Genomic DNA, 19,888 nt, shown 5'->3' on the forward strand with positions numbered 1-19,888 from the left:
TTGGTAAACAAAGTCTTATTTTGCTTGCAAAAAGCATAAGGGTTTAAATAAAACACAAGTTAGATGCCTGCGATGTGGCACAATAAAACTGTCTGTGACCTTGTCATTAGTCTTGTTTTCCACCATTTTTCAGCCTCAAACTATACACTAATAAGGCTTTTAGAAAGGAACGATATGAATTTTAAAAAGCTGTGACTCGTTCTATCTTGAACCACAGTTCAGTTTATATTAACATTAGAGGAATTTCCAGTCAAATATTTTACTAAAGCAGAAATGTGCATTCTCTGGGTTTTCCCAGAGTGAGAAGAAACTGTAGTACAGAGTGAGAAGAAACTGTAGTACAGAGGTTGCATTACTTTGTTCCCCAATATTTAAATCACTGTTAAAGAGAAATGGGCTTTCTTTTGCAGAGCTTTGTGATTAATAGATTTTTTTTTCAATTCATTGGCAATTCTGAATTTTTTTAAATCGTTTTTAAGCTCAAACACAAAATGAAAATTTTCAGAATTTTTAGCGAACCAAAAATTAAAACAAAATTTGTGCATCTCCAAAATGAAACATTTTGATTTGATTTGAAGAGTTTTATATATTTTTGTTTGGATTTTCTAAAATAAAATTAAAGGACATTTTTGAAAGAAAAGGTCATTTTGAACCAAAACATGTAAAATGCATCAACAGGAAAAATGTCAAAATGAAACAGTTTTATTTCTTAGGATTATTTTTTTTTTTCAACTGAAACAATTCAGTGAAACCAATACAAATTCGTGGAACATTGAGGTGTATCTGCATTTTTCTCTGAAAAATTTTGCCTAGCTGGATTCTTTTGATATAATGTACATGGCTTAATGTACAAGACAGAGCAATGCTGCAGAAGATGGAGGAGCTGGTATATGTACATGGCTCAAAGCCTTGTAAAAGTTCTGGGGTGAAAACATCGGGTGGCTACAGAAAACAACTCCATCTAAGTGCTTTCTACTATGTCTCCCAGCAGGTGAAAACTGTCCCAAAAAGGATGGGAAGGAAGCAGATGCTTGGGGCAGACAACAGAGGGGGCGGCACGTCCGGCTCTTTGGCGGCAATTCGGCAGCAGGTCCCTCAGTCCCTCTCGGAGCGAATTGCCACCGAAGAATGAAGCAGCGGCGGTAGAGCTGCCGCCGAAGTGCCGCTAATTGTGACTTTTTTTTTTCCGCCACTTGGATGTGGCCTCCCTGAGCTGCCCCTTTGGTGGGCTGGTGCTGTACCATTTTCATCTACACTATGAGCTAGCATTGTGAGTCCCTTGCTCATGTACACTTGCTCGTGCTAGCTCTCATTGAGTTAGCGCACGTGTAAACAGCAGTATCACTGCGGTAGCACTCGTAATGGCAGCGGAAGCTCAGCTGGGCCATGCGTGAAATCGGTAGGCATGTACTCAATACGTCTCAGCCATGCCTCTGCTCTTGTGGCTACACTGCTAGTTATACTCATGGTAGCTCACTGAGAGCTAGTGTGAGTCTGTGCACACAAGCAGGAGAAATCACTTCCCTCTCTCATAGTGTAGACATAACCTAAATTCCATGACGTAGCCCTCAGACTGCACGGCAGGGACTGTTCCTTCTTTTTTAGTCACCATGCACATCTATGATGTTAAATACATAATAATTAATACACTTGAGATGCGATGTCTCATGAAATTTCCTTTATGTATTGGTGGTTTTTCTAAGGCTTTGGAACTGGCTTGAGTTATTTAACTCCAGGGAAAGGGATATTGAAGCTCAGCAGACTGAATGCCTGCCACAAAGGTGCCATGTTGTGCCTGGTTGCCCTTTTGGCCACTGAGGGCACTAGAGAGTGTTGCTTATGAGCCAAAAACAATGCTCCAGCCCTTGCTGTCTTCAAAGAAAACAAATTAAAATCTCCTCGTTTGATCTTCACTGTGGGAGCACGTTGCATTTCCATGGGGCTTTAGAGACAGACAGACATTGTTCGTTGCAAGAAATTTATTAATATTATTATAAAATCACTGTAGAAAACTTCATCGGTTAAATAACACCAGCAGAAACAGAGTCAGTGGTGTTATTTCAGATTTACATCACTGCAACAGAGCAAAATGTGACGCTGGGTGTTTTGAGAAAAGGTTGCAATTAAGTTCTGGAAGGCAGCCGATCACAAGGTCTTATTGCTATTCATTCATTCGAGGGCTTTATTTCCAATGGAGGGACAATATTAATTGTTAATAGCAAAGAAATTCTAGTAGGAAAAATTCTGTAGACTAAAGAGCTTCTCTATATACCGGTATATCAGAACCAGGTGATCACTTAAGACTATAAAAGTATGAACTGAGAAGTTTATTCTCCGCTCTAGTAATGCTAAGTGAGAGCACATATGTCAGCAGGAAAATATACTGCTAAAGTATTGTTCACAAGATGTTGGCCATGACTTGTGGCACTTTCTATTTGAAAACCTGCCCTTTAAATACAGTTGTACAATACATGTAGTTCACATTCACATGATGTGCAACTTCCGTGAGAAATAGGCAACATAACAGGAAGTAGGTCTAGGTATATTTAATCCTGCCTCAGTGCATGGAGATGGCTTAGATGACCTCTTGAGGTCCGCTCCAGCTCTACATTATTATGAGTCCATGAAACACCACAAGACGCAATTTTAATCAAGGAAAGACAGCCTTAAAGTCCTTTACCTTGTGTCCATTGTGCTGTGTTTTCTCCCCAACCAGTAATCTGACCATTGTTTCCCATCTCTCTAGGGTCTGATGGTCCCATGCAGTTACCATAAACACTGTCTGCTTCAAGGGGATTTGCACCTGGTGGGCAGCATATATGGTCCCATCTGTCCTCACTTTGAAGTCCAAGTTGTTGGTTTCGAACCAAATTCCGTTGTTCCCAGGACACTCACTAAATTTCACTAGAATAGGAGGTAAGAGACAGAGAACATGCATATCAGATAAAAAAAGCAATCAAACACAAGTTTCAGACATTTAATTTTCAGCCGCATGCTCTATATCTCTAATAACCATCAAGGAAATGATTTAACTGTTTCTTTGACCTTTCAGGAATGCTCTTGTGCTTTATCTCCATCCCCAGGGAAGAAGCTGTGGGCCATTTTTAAAGAATTTGATACAGTTTCATTCGATTTAAAACACAGCTGTTCCCCATTTCTACAAGTGGATTTCTCCCTTGTCACCATTATCTTTTACATTCAACTAGAGTCTATTACCCCACTGTGGGTATTCTTTAGACAAAATGTATTTTTTTTCCCAACCCTTCAACAATTTACCTACGAGACAGATATGTATAGATGCTCATCTAAAATTTAAACACCTGTAACAATTCCATTATCAAAATAATAAAAAAAATAGTTTTTACACAAAGAAAAATTTTAAATGTATCCCTCTGCTGGAGTTGGATACACAGATAGAACTGTAATCTCTCGCTGATCTGACTGTTCGGCATATTACAGTCAAGTGAAAGAGCTGGAACTCTGAAACAAGCTGCAATGTACTGCAATGTACAGTCTGTCTCTCTCTCTTTTTATATATATATATATATATATATATATATATATACATATATAAATCAGATCAAAGTTCTCTTACTGATAAATCTTTGTGTATTTTTAAGTAGAATTAATTTAAAGATGAGAGTGAGAAGCACTTTTTATGCATGCCATGCTGAATATCACAAATGTTAGGTTAAAAACAAAACAAATCACCCCATATTAATTAAGCCACACAACTGACAGATTAGATAAGTTTTGAACCAGCAAAGCACAATATTTTTGACTGCTCCAAGAAGCCACCAGAAAAAAACATACACGTTATCAAAAGAAACACATTACAGCAGTGAAAACATTTCAAATGTTTGCAAATGGATATACAGCTAATCTGTCTTAGGTACTTATATGGCTGCCATCACTGTCCTATGTGAGCACCTCACAATCTTTTATGTATCTATCCTCCTAATACCCCGCAAGAGGTCGGACAGTGTATTATAACCTCTTTTAACAGAGTGACTAGAGACAGAGAGACACTTAAGATATGTCTTCATAGCAAAGAAAAACCCATGCCCCTGGGATGTGAGCTGTGGGGCTGTTTCATTGCTGCATAGACTTCTGGGCTCAAGCTAGAGCCTGAGCTTCAGGTCCCCAGTGGGAGGGTCTTGGTGAGTCAGCTGGCATGGGCCAGCTGCAGGTTTTTCTTTGCTGTGTAGACATACCTTTAGGATTGTGTCTAGACAGGGACACTTAGGAAAATTAATCCAAATTAACTAAAGGTATGAATTTAAAGTGGATTAGCTCAGTGGCATTAAATCCCTGTGTGGACACTCTCATTCAGAATTAAATTGGCTTTAATTCACTATAGCTTAATTCATTTTGGAAGTGAATTAAACTAAACCGAATTGAGGACTCTTTAATTCTGAACTAGGCTTTAACTAGTCCACTTTAAATTCAGACCTTTAGTTAATTCAAATTAATTATCCTGAGTGTCCCTGTGTAGACAAGCCCTAATTGACTTGCCCAAGGTCACAACAAAGCCTGTGATGGAGCAATGAACTGAATCTAGGTCTCCTGAGTCCTAGACTAGCACCCCAACCAATGGGCCATCCTTCTGCTGCATTATGCAAAGTGTATCTCTAAATGGGTTTAGTATCGAGATCATTTCATAACTGTGCTGCTTACAAAGGCTTTCCAGATTATATATTTATTTAAACAATTTTAGTACATTTTTAAATCTATATGCTGTTGGAACTGTCAGCTAATGCTGCCATAAATTATGAGGCACCAACAGCAAGTGTCACATTTTGCTGATAAAAACACTGGATAAAGTTACCTAGTATTTAAAAAAAAATGTGGGTATCAAAGCAATTATAGTGGGAGGATTTTGTTTTTAAGCAATTTCACTGTCACATTTTACATGATTTAATTACTGTTTATTCCAAAATCCAGGGAAAAAGCTCCTCACTGTTTTTTTTTAATAAAGTGTGTTATTCTACAACTTCACCTTTCATTGTTGCTTGGTTTGCAGTAAATGACTTCTATGCCTGTCTCATCTGGAATATTTCAATTTAAACCTCTCCCCAGTTATCTGTGCCTCCCAACTCCGACACACCAAATATTTTTTACATGATAGGAATGGTCATCTTCTGCATTGCTAGAAGTTCAAACAAAAATAATGACTTGGTTTGTCTAGAGAGTATTACATTATTGTTATCTTTATTTTGGTTATTATGGGTACGTAACTTTGAACAGCTCTCTACAGAGGTTTGGAAAGGGAGGCACAATCTCTGCCTTTAAGAGTTCATAATCTGCATCAAACATAGACATTGAGGGACACTGACACAGGAACCAAATACAGGAATTTTCTGTGGCCCTGGCTCTGAAGTTCTTGGTAGTCTCAGGCCCAGTCACTGATGCCATAGAAAATGGAAGATGTGCAGTAGCTTGAAGCTCAGTTCTTACTAAGGCAAAACTTCTGTTGAGATGAACAGGAGTTTTGCTGGGTTAAGGGAGGAGGAACGACTGCAGAATTAGGCCTTACATGATGTCAATAAAAATTGGAGGTGGCCTCAAGCCGCAAAGTTCTAATGTGGAACTGAATCACAACGTTCTCAAAGATTGTGGCTCTTTGGAGTGAGAGTTCTAATTCAGGCCCATTACATCTTGTTAAAATCCTGGGATCACTTTGAATTACTGCATATACATATAGAGACTGAGCCAAACCCCACTGAAATCAAGAAGTCTGTCCACTGGTTTTAGACTAGGCCTAAAATGACGAATCTCTAAAGTCTGAATAAGTATAAACATGTAAGGTTTGCATGGCATCACTCACAACCCAAGCTACGTTATCACCAGAAAACTATTAAGTATTTAGCATTTTAGGGGGAGATTTCAATGCCACTATGGGATTTAGAGACTGACTTTCAATGAGACTCCTGGTCCTAAATCCTTAGGAGCTTTTGACAATCTTTCCCCAATTCTCAGCCATGGTAAATATGTAAGAACATACTCCAGACGTGTCTATATATTTAGTTTGCAGCATGTCCGTGTAGACCTTGTGGACTAGGGTGACCAGACAGCAAATGTGAAAAGTTGGGATGGGGGTGGGAGGATAGTAGGTGCCTATATAAGAAAAAGACCCCAAAATCAGAACTGTCCCTATAAAATCGGGACATCTGGTCACCCTACTGTGGACATGCACTAACAGTTCCTTAGTGCACTTTAATCTACTCCTGTTTCAAAGCACTATTAGTGCACAGCTGGGCCCACATAGGCAGTTAGTGAGTGGCAGGCTAGTATAGGGTAGACTTGCACTCCATCTTGCTGCAAACTCAGGGTATGTCTACACTAGAGAGCTTACAGCAGCACAGCTGTACTGATGCAGCTCCACCACTGTAAGAGCTCTCGTGTAGCTGCTCTACACCGATGGGAGAGAGCTCTCCCATCAACATTATTAAACCATCCCAATGTGTGGTGGTAGCTATGCGGGTAGAAGAAGCTCTCCCACCGACGTAGCACTGTGCACACTACCATTTATGCTGGCGGAACTTCTGTGCTCCCGGGGGTGTTTTTTTCACACCCCTGAGCGACATATATTTTGCTGACATAAGCGGTAGTGTAGACATGGCTTAAATGTTTGTGTAGGCAAGCCCTGAGTGTACTATAGCTGTATTATTGCCATTTATTTTTATACTGCTCCCACCCAGCACTCTATGTACTGTACAAACGAAATCTGGGAGCATTATTAGCCCCTGATTTACGTATCACAGAATCATAGAATATCAGGGTTGGAAGGGACCTCAGGAGGTCACAGTAATCTAACTGTAAACTCTAAAATCCAAACAGGCACAGTGGTAAAACTGATATATAAGAAAGACAGACAGACAGAAAGAAGCTGTAATGGTTGCCTTTTATAAACAATTCAACACTTAGTTTGATTTCATTTAAATTTAAAAAACCACAATGTACAATGTGAACAATCCCTTCCTATATGTACATATTGATTCAATATTCAAAATACTTAAACATTTGTTTAAGACACAGTGCACTGCTCCAATATGCTGCTCTAGTGTCATATGTCACTGTGCCGACTTTTATGCTCCATTATCTGAAAATGGCTACCTCTTAGACAAAGTCCCTCTGTGATTCACTAATTGCTTCCATTAGTTTAAAACAAACTCGACTAGACAGAGAGAATCCTGAGAGAAATTAAGACTAATTTTTTAAACAAGCAACCTCTCTGCTCCACTTTGTTCCTCTCAGATACAACAAGTAGACAAATACACAGAGATTTATTAAATACAAGGAAGTCCTCCCCAACTGAGATCTTAGAAGGGCAAAAAGACAGAAGACTTTAAGGAGAGTATGTGGACCTCAGCCCAGCAAAACAGCCTGAGTAATAAGTAAGTATATTAGGCCAAGTTCATCCTTAGTATCAGTTTATTAGCTTCAGAGGAGAGACAGTAGGGTTGCAGTTACCTTATTGTGAGGACTATACTGTGAATCCTTCACTCAGACTGGTAAACAGTTACTGGCTCCATTGGGGCTATAGAGGTACCTGTTTATCAATGTCAGGGAGTCACCATCTGGCCCCTCTGGGTCCCTCTTAGGACTACTTACATATGCCCTAAAGTGCTGATCTAGGGTTGATCTGAGAGATGCCAAGGACACTGACTTCAGTGAGACGTGTAGCCACTCAGCCCCTCTCAGGATCAGGCTCTGAGTGACTCAGTACACTAATGCTTTTGGTAGCACTTTCATGGCTCACCTATGCATCATGTCCTCCGATAGATACCAATGTATTTATGCCCTGAATCTGATGACACATGATGATTGTGACAATCTACACTATTATGGTCAATATTTTTACAAAATTATGATAAATCTTGTCAAAATTTATATTCTTAATGATTATTTCCCAGAGGACCCCTCCCCTAAATTCAGAGCTTCAGGCTTTAGCCCCTGTAGGGGGGAAGGGGAGGTGCCGGGGCTCAGGACTTCAGCTCCTGTGGTGTGCACCACAGGGGCTGAAGCCCTGAAACCTCGCGCCTCCCACAGGTTTGAAAATATTTACTGGAGGTCCACTCTGGTGGACTTCGGCTAAATTTAAGCCCTGAATCTTGTGCAAAGTGTGCCCTGTGAGGTATCACTGGAAAAAGTTAAAATCTGTTGAGCATCATCATCCTGCTAAAATGTGTGTATCATCATTGCATTTGAAGATATGAAATTTTGTTCTATGTTTGTTACTGAAACGTTGTGAGTCTGAAGAATGCAGGTAGACCAGCCCCTCAGACGTAATAAATGATAGTGAACAAAAACCTTACATGTCAAGCCTCACATACACAAAAGGTGTTAGCAAAAGATTTGCAATTCACCTGAGAAATGCTACAAATCTCACATATACCACAGAGTGAGTGTCTGCACCCAAGTCAGGGGATATTCCTAAATCCCAGGTGGAGAGAATGAATAAGTGACAATGACATCATCATTTCACATCTCCTTCCCCACCTATACTGAAGGCAACAAGATCGTTTGGAAGGTAAAAATATTTGAATTTGGGGAGTGGACCGAACTGGAAAAGCTTTCCAGTTGGCACAGACTGCTGTAGGCTTTTAGGTAAGAGAAGTCTTGTTGCTTCAAATTTGACTTACCCTGATAAAGTTTAGGAAATAGCTTGCTTTTTTTAATCTTTTATTTCCTTTTGTAACCAATTCTGAATGTCTATGCTTATCCCACTTATAATTGCTTAAAATCTATCTTTTTGTAGTTGTTAAACTTATTTTAATGTTTTATCTAACCCAGTGTGGTTTTGATTGAAGATTGGTTACAGGTTTGGTACTCAGGTTACAAAGACTGTTGCATATTTGTACCCTTTGATGGCATGATGAACTAATTAATGAGCTTACTCTAGTCAAGGGGGTCTTGAGCAGTGTAAGATGCATATTTCTGGGGTGCAAGGCTGGGGTTGGGGGAATTTGCAGGTGTCTCCCTGTATACATATTTTGGAGTGGTAGCCATGTTAGTCTGTATCAGTAAAAATGAGGAGTCCTCGTGGCACCTTAGAGACTAACAAATTTATTTGGGCATAAGCTTCGTGGGCTAGAACCCACTACATCAGATGCAACCTGATGCATCTGATGAAGTGGGTTCTAGCCCATGAAAGCTTATGCCCAAATAAATTTGTTAGTCTCTAAGGCTGACACAAGGACTCCTCATTGTTTTTCCCTGTGTACAGTTTGTGAGTGGCTGAGAGAGCCTGCATATAACTCTGGGTGTGCCTTCACATACTAATGGCTGTGTGAGAACAAAACCTGAAGGAGCTGCTTGCCACTAGCAGAGCAGTGAGAGGAGTACTCTGAGCAAGATAGTTAAGGGGCACAGCAATTTCACAGTCCAGACTGTACCTTGGGGCATGTCACAATTGTAAATTACAAAAACTGCTTCAATACATTATGGAAAGCACAAACAACATTGCTGGGAAAAAATCCTCTCTTGGATTGTTTTATTCGCTATTTAGATCACAATTGCTGTATAATCTCTGCTGTGGACTCTCAGGTACCTTTTCAAATGGGAGTAGAGGGATTCAGCCAGACAAGTCAAACTTTAACGAGAGTTGTACAGCTAAATACTTTGAAAATTTATCTCACAACAATTAAATCCAAATGTCTTTAATGGAAAAGCCCATCACACAGACTCATTAAGATTGAAAGGAAGGTATTAATGTTTTATGGTCGCTAAGGAGATGAACTTGTGTGGGGGATGGATAAGATTGTCTCCGAGTTTTGGGGTTCACCTTAGGCGGAGGTTGTCACATTGGGCCAGAGAGTTTTGCATATTTTGTGCCACAAGGACTCCTCGTTTTTTATTAGATATATATTACAAATTACAGTCCATTAAAGTTAAGCACTGCAGTGATTGCTTTCCTGAATCAGGATGTCTGTATATACTGTATGAAATAATATTCCATTTCAAATAAAAAATACAGCATGCACCTTATAAAATGCCCTTTACATGATGCTCCTATGGAACACTGCCTCATTCAGGGTGCACTTTAGGAGACAAGCAGTGAATGCTACAATGCACTGCTCCATTCAAAGTGCATGTTACTCACAAATGAATGCAGCAGGGTGTCACAGAATCCACACAGTCTCTAGGATTTGCAGAGTTTGTGGGTGGATATCATTTTTTTGCAGGACAGAAACCTTTGGCCACTAATAAAATACTGTGGGGGAATCTCCAGGAGTAGACCTTGTGGATATTTCCTCCCCATGCCCAATTTTCACAGATTTTACAGCAGAAGGAAGGAACTTCCTCATTTGTAGGAACTTTCAGGGAGCCAGGGGGAAATGTTTCACAGGTCATTGGTGACTGAAAGCTGGAGACTACAATGGAAATGCTTAAGTGACCTTCACCATAGCTGATGCTACTGCTCCAGTCACACTATACATACTAGCACACAAAAATGCAAATATGCTTCCATGTTGTATAGCAGAATTGTGAGCACTCCACTCTGAAACCCTATTATCATTACACATACACACACTCCTCACAGCACAAAGAGCATGCTTTTATAGGATTTCTACAGCATTTATCTTGGGGGAAAAAGCACATTACTCGATTGTAATAAATACGACACCAATCCATCTTTTTAAATTCCTGCCTCCCCATTTTGCTTTAATTTATATAGAATTAAACTTTAAAATGTACATAGTACCCAATAACATTGATCTTTATTTCCCTATAGATAGCTCTACATTTATGTCATTTGCAGTTGATGCAAATCTTGAATAAAAAAAGCAATCAAAAGATCAGTGGCTATGTTTACCAAGCTCAGATCTCTGTGGACTTGGATCTATCTTTCTTTGACCAGTTTGAAGTCTAAGGAACACTGCATGAATTTAACATTCAAATGTAGCGGCATCAGTAATTAGGATTTCAGATAAACAGCAGAGCCTCACATCTATCATTTTTTCAGGATGGAATTTTTTTTTAATATACTGTGGATAAATGTTCAGTGATGCTTATCGAAAGCTTATGCTGAAAACACCATCAAATGCTGGATGAAAAGAAAACCACTAAGGCATCCTCATTAGCAGGCTTTTAGGTTTAACCCTTTACCCTCATCATTTTTAATTGCTTGCTCTATGAAAGGAGGAAATATGACAAATCTGATATGGCAAAATAGGTACTGAATGCCAGGCAGAGAAGTTGCAGCAGACTGCCTGGCATCTAAGGAAGAAAGAAGTTGCATCTTTCTTCAAACAGGAAAGGGTGTAAAAATTCAACAAGTTCATGAATTGTCCTTTATTTTTTTTATTTCGCTTGTTAAGCTAACTGGACAGGCTCAAATGATCACACAATGAACACGCAAGATTTTCTGTTTACACATTGAACTTGTTGGGCACCAAAACGCCTCAGACTTAGTTTTGTGGGGGAAGGTCTGCTTGCATTTAATTTGGCCATGGACACTATTCACCAAAAAATTAGAGTTAAGCCTTATCCTTCTGAGTTCAAAACAGGATACATTTTTTCTCATTTAATCCTATTTAACCAACAACAGCCACTTTCTGATAAGCCAGACAGTGCCACGTGTCCAGAAATGACTCTGCTCCTTTGCCAGGAGTTGGACCATGGTATGACAGCAACCTGCAGTTCAGGGCACTGTCCCCCAGGGAGCACTATTGTCCACCATACTGCCCAGTAAAGGCAACCATATTATCAATGTAAACAGTTCCCTTGGTTTTAGCCAAAAGACTGAATAATGATAAGGTAAAGTAGTCTTCTTTCTCCAGGACTTGAAAGAGTCATCTTACAAATTTTCCTACCTACTCTAATATGCAAAAGTACACTCTATATTAGGACTCAGATCCATTAACTGCCCCCAAACACCCCCACTTTCCCTACCAGTGACAATGGAACAGTCCATTAGCCATTTAATTGTATTTGCCCTGTGATACAGCATGGCCAGAGGGCAGCATAAGAGTGTTAGCAGGGGGCCTTATTCCCTGCCAAGGGAGGAAGGTTTGCTTTAGATTAACTAGAACAGCTGTGGCCAATTAGTGAACATGTTCTTAATCACTCCCTAGTGTCCTTGGGAGGGGTGGAGAGGAGGACCTGGCCCCTCTACTCCAGGTCCCAACCAGGCCCTGGGTGTGGTGAACCACTTGACTAGCGGTTTCTCCCTGGGTTACTTCCCTCTCAACCGTCGTGCTTGTGAAGGGCTTCTCGCCTCTCTTCTATACAAGCCTGTGCCCCTTACTAGGGTTTCTGTTGGGTCCCAATGCACGCAGCACTCCTCAAACCTCTCATTCTCTCTGGACAACTTCTCTTCTGCAATCTGCACTCTGCTCCAATCCAACCTTTCTCCTTCAACTACCCCCCTGTCTGACTGAAGCAGGTTTAATCCCATGGACTGGAGTCAGTGCTCTAATTGAGTCGGTGCTCTAACTGGAGTCAGTGCTCGCACTAGGGGAGTGATTAAGAACTGGTTCAGAGGCAAGCAATAGCGCCCTGAACCTTCCCCAGAGAAGAGAAAGCGTGAGACCCAGCAGAACAGTACCGGCAATTTGCCACACGTGGTGTCAGAGGTGGGATTTGCGCGCTGGGGACATAGTCCAGGGGAGACATAACCTCCCACCCTAAGATGGACGACGTGGTCAAGGCCCTTATACATGCCACCGCGGCCCAGCAGGAGGCTACCAGGGTCCAGGCAACCGCCCAACAAGAGGCGACTAGATTGCAGCAAGAGACTAATCAGCTGCTGCTGAGTCAGGCTGCTCTCAGGACTGAGCCCTGCTGAGAGACCTAAAGCCAGATGAAGACCCTTATGGAACAGAATCACCATGGGGAAGGGACCCGGACCATACGAGCTAGCCATTACTTACAAAAAATGACCAGGGAGGATGATGTGGAAGCATACCTCCTGGCTTTTGAGAGAACAGCCCTGCGGGAGGCCTGGCCCGAGAACAATGGTCTGGTATCCTTGCCCCATTCCTATGTGGGAAGCCCAGAAGGTCTATTACGATATGTCTGCAGAAGCTGCAGCAAAACTATTCCCAGCTAAAGGCAGAGATCCTGGCCAGGTTCGGAGTGACAACGGCACTACGAGCCCAGAGGTTCCATGAATGGCGATATATGGAGGACAAGACACCCCGAACGCAGTTGTTTGACTTGATCCACCTGACCCGGAAATGGCTGCGCCCTGAAGCCCATAGCTCTGAGGAGATGATGGAGGTACTAATATTGGACCGGTATATGCGGGGGTTACCACCAGGACTCAGGACTTGGGTGGGTCAGAATGACCCTCTACCTATGATGAGTTGGTCTCCCTCGTGGAAAGACAACTGGCAGCCCGCGAACTGTTCCAGACTCCAAGCGGGGAGACACGGCAACCCAGGAAGACAACCCCAAACCCAAGGCCCCGGACTGTCGAGAACTCTAGAAAAACTATAACCGGGAGGAACGACAGTGAGGAATGGCTCGAGGCCAGAAAGGGACCTGGGGTTTGGGAAGAGTGGTGGGGGGCCGGCCAACTAGCCCCAGGCAGGGGTGATAACCGGAATGAGGGGACGGTGTTATGAATGTGGGAATTGGGCATATAGCAGCCCAATGTCCCAACAAGGAGGTGCCTATGCAGTGTAATCTGGGGAGTTATGGGGAGCAATGTGGCCTGATCAACCTGGTAGGGGTTACATTGACCTCACATGGATTTACCAGACCAGTAAAAATGATGGTATAAAAACCATAGCATTAATAGATTCGGGGAGTGCTGTCACGTTGGTCTCGGAAAGTTGTGGGAACAGACCAACTAACTCGGGCCAAAAGCACAGGGGTAACATGCGTACATGGCACCGTGAATTTTACCCTACAATTCCAGTACGGATTGAAATCCAGGGAATACCACCAGAGTTTCTGCAGGAGTAGTCCCCAAGCTCCCTTATCCTGTTTTGATTGGAGAGACTTCCCTGGGTTTGAGAACTTACTGACCCCGATAGAGGCAGAAACGGGTAGCAACCCCCAGGTTGAGACAGAGGCAACTAAAGATAGCCTCGCCCCAATGTTTGCTGAATTTGCTCCAGAATTGTTCTCATCCCCTGGAAAACCCCGCAGGGCTAGGCGAGAACGAAGGGCGGCTAAAAAGTTAGGGACCAGGATTCTGGCAGCTAATCAAAAGACTTCCCTTGTGGGTAGGCGAACCCGCCCAGGAGACAAGGAGAAAGTTCGGGCCACGGAGGACTCAGAGGAGGTTCCTGGCCCAAGTGGGAGCACCCCAGGGGGAAGAGTTGAAATAGGCCCCCTGGAATTAGGTCAATTCAGCACTGCACGTGAGACCTTTGGCAGGACCAGGCCGAAGATCCATTATATGCGAACATGAGGGAGGAGGTAGTGGAAGTAAATGGAGTGCCTGTAGAAGGAAAAGTCAAAGGCCCAAGGCCATATTACGTGCTCAAACGTGATCTGTTGTACAGAATAGAGCAAATACGAGGGAAGAAGTAGAGCAACTCCTAGTCCCACGGAAACACATAAGGGCCGTACTAGAGTTAGTTCACAGTCATTTATTTGGGGGACATCTAGGGGTAGACAAGACGCTGGATAGAATACTAAAAGGTTTTATTGGCCAGGAATACGAGCAGAAGTCCAGCGTTATTGTGCCTCCTGCCCTGAATGCCAGCTGCATAGCCCCGACCTCACTTGCGGGCCCACTAGTACCTTTACCTATTATTGATGTCCCGTTCCAGAGGATAGCTATGGACATAGTGGGCCCACTAGAAAAGTCGGCACGGGGCCACCGAAACGTACTAGTCATCCTTGACTATGCCACACGATATCCAGAGGCCATCCCTTTAAGAAACCCCACGTCTAAGGCAATAGCTAAAGAACTACTACAGGTTTTCACCAGAGTGGGGCATCCCTAAGGAGATCCTGACAGACCAAGGAACCCCGTTACGTCAAAACTAATGAAAGATTTATGTGCCCTGCTCCGTATACAAGCCATTCGGACCTCCGTCTACCATCCACAAACAGACGGGCTAGTCGAAAGATTCAATCGAACCCTTAAAAAGTATGATCCGGAAGGTGGTAGCACAGGATGGAAAGGACTGGGACACTCTTTTGCCGTATTTAATGTTCGCTATACGGGAAGTTCCCAGGCGTCCACGGTTTTTCTCCCTTTGAACTCTTATATGGACGCCACCCACGCGGATATTGGATATCGCCAAGGAGGATTGGAGGAACAACCCAACCCAGGAAAGAATATTATTGAGCATGTAACACAGATGCGAGAGCGGATAACTCGAGTAACCCCGATAGTACGGGAGCATTTTAGAAAAAGCACAAGAGGCACAGCGGACATACTACAACCGTCGGGCGAAAAATGCGAGATTTCAGCCGGGGGAACGGGTGATGGTGTTAGTGCCGACCACAGAAAGCAAACTCCCTAGCCAGTTGGCACGGACCATATGAGATAGTGGAAGCCATTGGAGAAGTGAATTATAAGGTTAGACAACCAGACGCCGGAAGCCAGAGCAAATATACCACATCAACTTACTGAAGCCCTGGCATGACAGAGAGACGTGTCTGGTCACTCGAGGAGCTCTACCTCAGGCAGATGGCCGCAGGAGCAGGTAAAGATATCTCCTGACTTAACCCCAGAACAACGGATGGAAGTCATTGAAATGATCCACCGGAACCAGGACGTATTTTGTACCCAACCAGGTCGAACGGCACTAGTCCAACATCATATTGTCACCAGCCCCGGAGTAAGGGTGACGATAAGACCATATCGAATACCGGAAGCTAAAAGGGAGAAATTAGGATGGAAGTGCGAAAGATGCTGGAACTCGGGTCATTGAAGAATCCCACAGCCAGTGGTCCAGTCCGATCGTACTAGTCCCCAAGCCTGATGGCACCCTGAGGTTTTGTAACGACTTCCAGAAATTAAATGAAGTATCCCACTTCGATGCATACCCGATACCACGCATTGACGAGCTGGTTGATCAGTTAGGCAAGGCCAAAATACCTAACCACCCTAGATCTGACCAAAGGATATTGGCAAATACCCCTGGCCAAGGATGCCAGGGAAAAGACTGCTTTTTCTACACCGATGGCCTGTTCCAGTACACTGTCCTCCCTTTCGGACTCCATGGGGCCCCTGCCACATTCCAAAGACTGATGGATAAGTTATTACGACCCCATGCCAACTATGCCGCCGCCTATCTAGACGACATAGTTATACATAGCCCTGATTGGGAGACACACCTGGACAAAGTGGAAGCAGTGCTGGACGCTTGCGAAAGGCTGGTCTCACCGCTAATCCTCTGAAATGCGTGATAGGACTAGCTGAGGCCAAATACCTCGGCATGTCGTAGGGAGAGAGGTGGTGAAGCCCCAATGGAACAAGGTGGAGGCAATACAAGATTGGCCTCGACCAATCCGCAAGAAGCAGGTCAGAGCATTTTTGGGTATAGTTGGATACTATCGGAGATCATCCCTCATTTTGCCACAAGAGCGGGACCATTGACGGATCTGATAAAAGCTCGGGGCCCCGAGATAGTGAAGTGGACAGATGCGGCGGAAGCAGCATTTGCAGATTTGCGGACAGCCCTATGCTGCCATCGGTACTCATGGCCCCAGACTTCGAGAAGGAATTCATCCTGCAGACGGACGCCTCGGAGGTGGACTCGGTGCCGTCTTTCCCAGATGGTAGGGGTGGAGGAGCACCCCATCTTGTACCTCAGCCGGAAGCTCCTCCCAGGGAACAAAAATACGCTGTTGTTGAAAAGGAATGTCTGGCGATAAAATGGGCTATGGAGACTCTCCGCTACTATCTCCTGGGCGGCGTTTACCCTTGTGACTGATCACGCCCCGCTCCAGTGGATGCATAGGAACAAGGAAAGAAACGCCAGAGTGACGCGGTGGTTCCTCTCTTGCAACCTTTCCATTTTCGGGTCCAGCATAGGGCTGGAAGCCAACACGGCAACGCTGATGGCCTCTCACGCCAACACGCCTCTCGTCCCGAGTAGCCCAACCCCTTGGTGTTGAGCGGGGGGGGGGATATGTGATACAGCATGGCCAGAGGGCAGCATAAGAGTGTTAGCAGGGGGCCTTATTCCCTGCCAAGGGAGGAGGTTTGCTTTAGATTAACTAGAACAGCTGTGGCCAATTAGAGCACCTGACTCCAATTAGAGCACCTGACTCCAGTTAGAGCACTGACTCAGTTAGAGCACCTGACTCCAGTCATGGGATATAAACCCCTGCTTCAGTCAGACAGGGGGGTAGTTGAAGGAGAAAGGTTGGATTGGAGCAGAGTGCAGATTGCAGAAGAGAAGAGTTTGTCCAGAGAGAAATAGAAGGTTTGGAGGAGTGCTGCGGTGCATTGGGAAAGCCCAACAGAAACCCTAGTAAGGGGCACCAGGCTTGTATAGAAGAGAGGCGAGAAGCCCTTCACAAGCTGACGGGTATGAGAGGGAAGTAACCCAGGGGAAGAAACCGCTAGTCAAGTGGTTCACCACAACCCCAGGGCCCTGGGTTGGGACCTGGAGTAGAGGCGGGCCAGTCCCTCCCTCTCCACTCCCCTCCTCCAAGGACACTAGGGGAGTGATTAAGAACTGGTTCAGAGGCAAGCAATAGCGCCCTGAACCTACCCCAGAGAAGAGAAAGCGCGAGACCCAGCAGAACAGTACCGGCAATTTGCCACATGCCCCCTTTTCTTTTCAGAAGATAGGGCTTAGAAGCCAGAAGATACAACTGACAAGTTCATCTCTGTACAAACGGTGCCTTTATTTAGCACTACATATATAACAATCTGCATGGAACTTGTAGGAACGAGCACAGTTTCAAGGAGGGAAAAAATTGGAGACCAGCAAGCCAGTCTGTTTGCACAAGGCTTGAATGCTAGCTGAAGTTGCAGCAACCTGTGTAATGCAGTTCTTTTCATGTAAGCCTGTTTAGTTTTACAGGCATGGAGTGCTCTCGCGTTACTACTCAGCACAAGGTACATAAGACACTTTATAGTGTAAAGGTGTCTCTTTTCATAGTCATCCTTGTGATCTTTAGCTAATCACTTGCTCTCTTGCTTTGATACTTGTGGCCCAATGCTACAATGCATCTGCATTCAAACCTCCTATTGATTTCAATGAATCTTTGTACAAGGAATGATGGCAGAACTGGGTCTTTAGGATATACATTAACAGCCTTTGTTTTTCATATTCCCATAAGCCTTTTTCTTATTTTCATAAGCCATTTGGAGGAGGCTAAGCTAAGAACATTAAGACTCCGTAATCAGAAAAGAGGTCACTATACATAACAATTTTAATCTTCCCTTATAAGTATTAGTGGGCAATGTATTGCCCCAGACAGCATCTGTCTTCTGAAAAAAGGTGTGAGACCATTCCGTCAGATAGCCAATCTAGTTAGCAAATATTCTTGAGTATTTTGTAAGTAAATACATTGTATTTATGGATGGTGTTCTTACAATCTAGCAATGTTCATTAATCAGTAATGTTAAAAAAAAATGGAGTGTGTCTCATTGTAAAGTTTTATTTGTTTGAAAACAATGAGTGTGTAACACATTTTTGGGCCAAATTTTCACAGGTTGCTTGATCAGACCTTTATTGGTGTTCATGCAATGACATGGTACCTATATGACTAAGCAGTATTACACCCATCTTAAATATGAGCAAACTGAGGTCAAGTGAATTCCCCAAAGCTCAGTTGTGAGCCTATGGCAAAGCTAGGAACAGAACCCTGAAATTCTGACTCTTAGTTTCCTGTTCAAATTGGTAGATCACACTGCCTCATTAACCTCTTTATGATTATACCAAACCTAGGAAATGAACATGTTAACTGACTTCCCCCCACATGCCACAAAGCAGGGGGAGCAGATTTCTGCATACCGATCCCTCTCCCTGAAAAACACATTCCTTACTTAGCCTAGGAGAAAAGGGAAATGGACAAACAATAAATGTATGTTGTTTTACCCACCGTATTGTTAAGAAACCTTGTGGATAAATATGAGAAGTTTAGTTTTCTGGAGCCCTTCTGGGATTCTTTGGTGTGAATTACAAAAGCTAATGGTGCCAGGTTGAAGAGAAGATGGAATGAGATTCTGTTTCCCTTTAGCCTGAGAGAATGCATTTACCTCTATGTAATTTTTATTATCTCTAAAAAGTACTTTGTACAGGTGGGACAGTCTTCTTTATAGCATTCAGAGATCTGACTAGTAATACTAGGTTCGGAAAACAAAATACAAGTACTCAGCAATGCCATTCCATTTACAGCAGCTGCAACGTAAAAGCAAAATAAAAAAACCTCTTTCTCTCTGGATTGTTTGTAATGAGTCTAATGCTATAATCTAATACCATAACTGGATTTGTTTCTCACGCAGACAATGAAATACCCAAAGCCCTCCTTGCTTTGTAGAAGACAAATCATGCATAAATAGAAAAAAATGATAGCACTAAAACCAGCTAAAAACAATGGTTTGTTGGGTTTTTTTGCAAGATATCAATCTGATGTTACTAATTTTATGCATTACATTTTCAAGAATGTCCCCATTAAAATATTGCACTAATAAACTCTGAGTATCTTTATTTAATATTTATAGCACTGTGGGCAAAACGAAGTCTACTGGTAAAAGGAAAAGCAGCAATTCAAACAACGGTGTTGGTAAATGTGTGTAATGATCATATCCCTGGTGATCAGGTTTGACAGAATGCAGTTTAAGAACAATTTTTGATATGGCATATAAAGAGTGTGTGTGTGTGTGTGTGTAAGACAGAGTTTGGATTGTTAACTAACTGTCCTGAGTTTAAAAAACACGAATGAAATATCACTGGGTAGGGAAAAAGAGCAGTTTATGGAAGGTTATATCTATAATCGGTCTCCTTTTGAAATT

General features: G+C 43.0%; 1 protein-coding gene across 2 annotated transcripts in view; it reads right to left on the minus strand.

Moving 5' to 3' along the window:
- CDH4 (cadherin 4) overlaps positions 1–19,888 on the minus strand; it is a 706,159-nt gene that overhangs the window by 263,666 nt on the left and 422,605 nt on the right. For both annotated transcript variants that reach the window (XM_032802286.2, XM_032802285.2), the window contains exon 3: positions 2,681–2,904. In XM_032802286.2, the coding sequence (XP_032658177.1) occupies positions 2,681–2,904 (224 nt within the window). The remainder of the gene's footprint in view (positions 1–2,680; positions 2,905–19,888) is intronic.

This window comes from Chelonoidis abingdonii, chromosome 14 (assembly GCF_003597395.2).
Source record: "Chelonoidis abingdonii isolate Lonesome George chromosome 14, CheloAbing_2.0, whole genome shotgun sequence".
Lineage (NCBI taxonomy): Eukaryota > Metazoa > Chordata > Testudines > Testudinidae > Chelonoidis > Chelonoidis abingdonii.